Genomic DNA, 6,000 nt, shown 5'->3' on the forward strand with positions numbered 1-6,000 from the left:
AAAAAGACATTTCTCGAGTATGTGCCTGTAGCAGGCACTTTAACAGTGAGAGACAGTATGGGTGGGTGTGGGTATGTGTGTGTGAGAGAGAAAGAGAGATGGGAGGGGCACTGTCCTCGTGGAGTTTATGCCTTAGAGTTATACTGTTCATCATGTAGCGCCCAAACAACCATGGCTATTTGGGTTACTTCAAATAAAATGAAACGAAAGCTAAGATTCAGCTGCTCAGCCATACCAGCCACAAAGCAAGTGCTCGATAGCCACGCATGGCAAAGCACTTCTCTACTGGCCAGCATGGATTGCAGAACCTTTCCACTGTCTATTAAAATTCTAAGTCTCATTCCAGTTCTGGAAACAGAAGAAGCCCTCTTTCCTCCAATTAAGTAACATTCTCAAAGTCACATTTAGCTAATGGGAGAGCTGGCCTTCAAGTTCACATCTTCTGAGTCACTGTTCTGAGCTCCATTCATTCATTCATTCATTCATTCATTTGAAATTAAGCATCTACCTTGTGCCCTGATGCTATTGATATGGAGGTGAGTAAGACTCTGCACTATGGTCCCTAAGGCTGAAGAGAAAGTCTTTTCTGTACAGTGCATGTTACAAGGAGAGAGGCAGGTGTTCTGCCCCAAGCTGCAGGAGCAGGATACCTGTCCAGACCATTCACAGCTTCCAACTTCTCTGTACTAGATTTGCTTCCGGCCATGACCATGAAGGGAATTAACTAATCCACAGGAACAAGAAGAGAAGAACTTGAAACCCTTGTCTAACATCCAAGCTATGAGATAGCACATTGGCCATAAAGAATAAATATGGAGTCCCTGAGAGTAAGGGCATTTCCGGAGCTCAGATGCTGGGAATGGTGATGGCCATACTTTGCCCACCTCTACCTCTTCTTCCTCCTGCCTTTGCATCTCTTTGAAAAGATAGAATAACCTTCCCAGGCTCCACTTAAGGTTGGGGCTCCACTCTGATCCCGGCTGGCTTACTGTATTCGCTTGTGTCAACCCTAAGGGCACTAACCATCAAGGATTTCAAGGCCTCGCCATCTATTGGTGCTATGGACTCTGACAGTATCCATTCAAAATCTCCAGCAAGGAAAAAAAAATGCAGCAAACAAATAAAAACAAATCCCACCAATGAGATAGCTCTCCTGTATCATAGACCTCAAAATGCCCCTCCCCACAAAGATCATCAGCCACCATTGGGAGGGTGTGCTTGGCTAAAGTTAATGTGATCTATTATTTGTAAGAAATTGGAATCCCATATGACTGAGTCACCTGGATTCCTTTGCACTGTCCACTCGAACTGAAGAGTTGGCAGTGACATTTGAGCAATCTCACTGGAAGGCAAGTCACACAGGACAGTCTCCATAAGGAAGAAAGTTAGGGAAGGTTTGGGAATAAGACAGAACGGATGGAGCACAGGTTTATGAAAGTTCTCACTGTGATCTTCAGGAATGTTCTATGCTTTGTGGACATTATTACCCATAATCCTCTCAGTAAGCCCAGAGGACATGGCTTAGCCTCAAATGAGGACAATGAAGCCCGAAAAGATTTCACCCCTTATCTGAGCTTTGAGGGATAAAAAACAGAGATTGAATTTAAGTAAAAGTCCATCTAATCTTCATCTAATCTTTGACTTCCTTTTCTTTTAAAGCTGGTTTTTGGGACCAATGAGATGGCTCAGTGGGCAAAGACACTTGCCATGTAGCTCTGGTGAGGAGTTCCCTCTCCAAAATCTAACTAAGAGTAAAAAAACAAAAAACAAAGCAAAACAGAAAAACATCAAACTCCTTTGACCCTCCACTTGTGCACATACCTCATTCTCTCTCTCTTTCTCCCTCCCTCCATCCCTTTCTCCTTCCCTCCTTCCCTCTCTCTCCTTCCTTCCCTCCCTCTCTCTCCTTCCCTCCCTTTTTCCTCTCTCCCCCCTCTCCCTCCCTCTCTCTCTCCCTCTCTCCCTCCCTCCTTCCCTCTCCCTCCCCCCTCTCTCATGCACACACACACACACAATAATGATAATATAAAAGTTTTAAAAACCCTACTTCAATAATGTGTCTATATAATAAGAGTTATGTGGCTGCACTCAGGAGGCAGAGGCAAGCAGGTCTCTAGGAGCTGGAGACCAGCCTAATCCTGTGAGTTCCAGACAACCAGGGCTATACAGAAAGACCCTGTCTCAAAAAAACCCTAAAATAGATAGATAGATAGATAGATAGATAGATAGATAGATAGATAGATAGATAGATAGGCAGACAGACAGACAGCTAGATAGAGCATGCTATCTGGCTAGTTTGATATAGACATGATAACATTCTTGAATTGGAACTGAGGTGAGATTCATTTCTGAATCTTAGTTTGGTTGATTTGGCAAACCAGGCTGAGATCCGCCTGCCTTTGCCTCCCGATGGTTGAGATTAAAGGTGTGTGCCACTATAGCCAGCCTCTTTTCTAATTCTTAAAGACACTCTAAGTCCTGACTACATCACTTTCTTCTCACAAGGATTCCAGTAAAACCCTTGCCTTTGGGTGATGATAATAATAAAAGTTTTCAATTGCCATTATAGTAACTACAAGATCTGTGCTTTCTGTTTCTCCTCTGGTGAGGACTATTTCTCACACTGGATCCTGTGCACTTTTCTGTTCATCTGCAAAGATTCAAGCAAGCCAAACCCACGCCCTGAGTCTAGGCTACCTGTGAGAGCACCAAAAGCAAGCCATGGCTCCTTATAATGTTACTATGTGAAGCAGTGCTTCTCAATCGGCCTAAGGCTGTGACCCTGTGACACGGTTCCTCATGTTGTGATGAGCCCCAACCATAACATTATCTTTGATGCTACTACATGACTAATTCTATTACAGTCTCATTTAACTCCAAAAGGGTCTCAGCCCACAGGTCGAGAGCACTGCTGTGAATGAAGTCTATCCCCCAGAGACCTGATTTAGTGGTACGAGGGCAAGATAGATCGATCCTGTTTTGTACAATTCCTTCCCTATAAAGTTGGAGATCATAAAAGTCAGAACGGTCTTAATTCTTAGGGAATCAGTGATGACTTTGGAAGAAGACTGGACCATTGAGTGAGGAGTCACTGTGTTCAGGGGTGTTGTAGGAAGTAGAGTGAGGACAGTGGCAGGATTACAGAAGGAAGCTTTCTAGAATCTTCCCAGGGGGGATAAGTCCATGGTCTTTCCTGCTGTTTCCACCTCCTGACAACCTGTCACTTTCCATTAGATCTACTTGTCTGGTTTATATAGCACGTATGTCTTGTTCCTCAGGATCTCTCAGCGCCTCCCTGCTTCTGAACCCCAGTTCCTTTGAAACCTTACCTTTCCTACTCGGTCCCCTCTGGTACTCAAGTCAGAACAGGGAAGGTCAGGAGGTGAAAGAGTTCAGGCAACATTGGCCCCACTCTTGAGGCAGCAGAGAAAGTCTCAGAGTTTATTTACTCTCAGGACTCCCAGGCTGGCCTGCAGCCCATTAGGATCTCAGATACCCAGAGACAATCCCAAATGCCCTCCAGATTTGATGATTTCCATCCAAACCACAATTACTTAGGATTTAGTGACATCGTGCTAAGTCCTATCTCCTGTGAATTCAAAGATCTTTAGAACTTGGTTCTCTTGGATATTAAGGGTAAATTGGTCCCTAGCTGAATCCAGTGCTTGAGGGTACAGTAATAACTTCATATAGAATCTGGTATATGGCTTGTCTAACAAAATCTTTTCTGCAAGAATGCACAAAATGTTCCCCAAATCTTTATGATTTGAAATGCTGGCTGCATCTCAAGGACCAGTGAAACAAGCCAGTATTCCCACTAGACCAGAGAAGGGGAAACTGAGGCCATGGGCCGGTGAATGTTTCAAGGTCACAGGGTAAATCTAATATTGAGCTATACTCTAGAATGCTGACAGGCATTTGATCCATGTTTGACTAATGTTGGAAACTAGTGTCCAGAGAAGTGACTTGTCCAAGGTCATAGAGCTGAGACAGGTAGCTCTAGGCCTGCAACCTACCATCCCTCCTTCCCGGCTCAATGTTCTGTTATGCCAGCTGTCACATTTTCTTCTGTCTTAATTGGTTTTTTTATGTAATCATTGGATTGGGAAACTGTTCATTCATCCATCCATTTCTTTACTCGGTTACAGTTTCCCAAATTGCTCCAGTGACTTCAGCTGGTAGTCTGTCTCCTGAGTCCACCCCAGGGATCATCCAGGTCCTAGAAGGTTCCAGGCAGGATGGTTTCTGTAACCCATTTCCTTTCCTGGTGCCTTTAGTAGTAGCGTTGTTCTCACTGCAAAGTGGACCTTACCCTCCTTGTCCTCCTCACCCCTCCCGCCACTGAAGAGTGGTATGTGCAGGATCAGAGTTCTGGAAAGGTTACACCCGGGTCTTCTCGTCCGAGTGAAATGTGAGCGCCCTGGGCAAAGGCGCCTTGCACATAGAAGGTCCGAATCCGGGACTCCGCATGCCGGGCTCCTCTCCCTCCTTCCACCGAGCGCTGGAGCAGCAACCCTGGTTCTCCCCTCCCCCGCCCACCTGTCGCCACCCCCCACCCTTCCGCGGTGGCTGGGCCCGCTGCATCTCCCCAGCCTCCTCCGGGGCCACATTGCTTCGGGTCCGCGTCACAATCCAGGCTCCCGAAATAGCCCGGGGTTAGGGCCGACTCACCCACTGGAGAACTTTGATGAAGCCCAGCGGCTCCTCCAGGCGCTGCCAGCGCAGCCCCAGGAGCAGGCGGTCCACCTGCGGAGACAAAGCCAGCAGACGGTCAAGGCGGGCCGGCCCGGAGGGAAAGCGTGGGGCTTTCTATTCACATTGCGGGGGCGGGAGAGACGGAATCAGACACATTCGGGACATCTAGGTAGACAGGGACTAGCGAGAGTCCACAGGCCGGGTACTCGGGGCTTACCTGCTGGCGCGGAGACTTGTCCGAGGTGCGGCCGGGGCTCTCCGTCGAGGACATGCTGGCGCGTCGGGGCGCAGTGCAAGGGTTCGACTCCCTGGCCGGGAGGCTGCGTGGGGCGCGGGGGCGCTGGGGGCGGCGGGCTCGAGGCCGTGGGCAGGCCGGGCTCCAGGCTGGCGGGCTGGGTCGTGGGGGCGCTGCTGCTCGCGCTCTCGGAGGCTCTGTCCGCCGCGCTGCCCCGCCGGCTGCAGAAAACCCCCGAGTCCGATTCAAACTTCTGTCAAACAATCTGGCGGACTTGGCAGCCGAGTCACGTGGCGTGCGATCGCGAACCCTGCTCCCGCCCCTTGCTCTCCCCTTTTTCCGCGCGTAGGGCGCCTTAAAGGGACCTGTGGAGCCTGCTAGCCGTCGGGCTGCCAGAAGGCTCCGGGGTTTTTGCCAGAAGCTTCCAGGATGGGTCCCCACTAGAACAGCCCAGCTGCTTCAACGCCACGGCCAAGGTCAGGAACCTACACGGGATGCGTGGGCTCTAGTGCAGCTTTCCCGATTTTCCTGGGTTCTGTGGAAGGGTTTTCTTCTACAAATACCGTAGTGACTAGAGCACACAAGATTTACCTAAGGCATTCTTAGTGCTTCTGCTGCTGTAACAACGGCGCTCCACCAGCCAGAACAAAGAACTGAACTTTTACTTCGCATCAGACACGGTCTTACTTTTTAACAACAAACAGCGTTTGGATGTTAATGAGTTTTAAAGTTATCAAACTTTAAAAAGTAAGAATTCGATCTCCTTTTAACCGCCAACACTATTTAAATGAGAATGAAGTCTCGGAGGAGCCGTGGGAGTGGAGATTAGCGTTTGTATTGAAAACTAGGCAGAGTTGCAGTTTGATTGACTTTGAATGGGCCTAATTTTCGAAAAGTGTTCTGCGGTAGCCGGAAGTGAGCAGTTGCTAGTATTACACATTAGGTTTACAAGGAGTGGAAATCTAGGTAGTTAAAGATGACTTCATTTACCCAAAGAAGCTGAATGAGCCAATGGGCGGGCCCAGGAGGAAACCAGCCTTCCTTCTTTGCTCTTAACTCTCGTCCATCAA

At 48.3% G+C, this 6,000-nt stretch overlaps 1 protein-coding gene across 2 annotated transcripts in view; it reads right to left on the bottom strand.

The window, feature by feature from the left end:
- Positions 1 to 5,538, bottom strand: part of Sypl2 (synaptophysin-like 2) — a 16,580-nt gene extending 11,042 nt beyond the window's left edge. Inside the window, exons 1-2 of one of the 2 annotated variants that reach the window (XM_006501094.4) lie at positions 4,913 to 5,538; positions 4,672 to 4,746 (exon numbers count right to left, since the gene is read on the bottom strand). In XM_006501094.4, coding sequence (XP_006501157.1) covers positions 4,672 to 4,746; positions 4,913 to 4,966 — 129 coding nt within the window. In that variant the 5' untranslated portion in view covers positions 4,967 to 5,538. The remainder of the gene's footprint in view (positions 1 to 4,671; positions 4,747 to 4,912) is intronic. The other variant, NM_008596.1, reaches the window with a different exon arrangement.
- Positions 5,539 to 6,000: the final 462 nt, after the last annotated feature.

The sequence above is a fragment of the Mus musculus genome, chromosome 3 (genome assembly GCF_000001635.26).
Source record: "Mus musculus strain C57BL/6J chromosome 3, GRCm38.p6 C57BL/6J".
NCBI classification, from domain to species: Eukaryota; Metazoa; Chordata; class Mammalia; order Rodentia; family Muridae; genus Mus; species Mus musculus.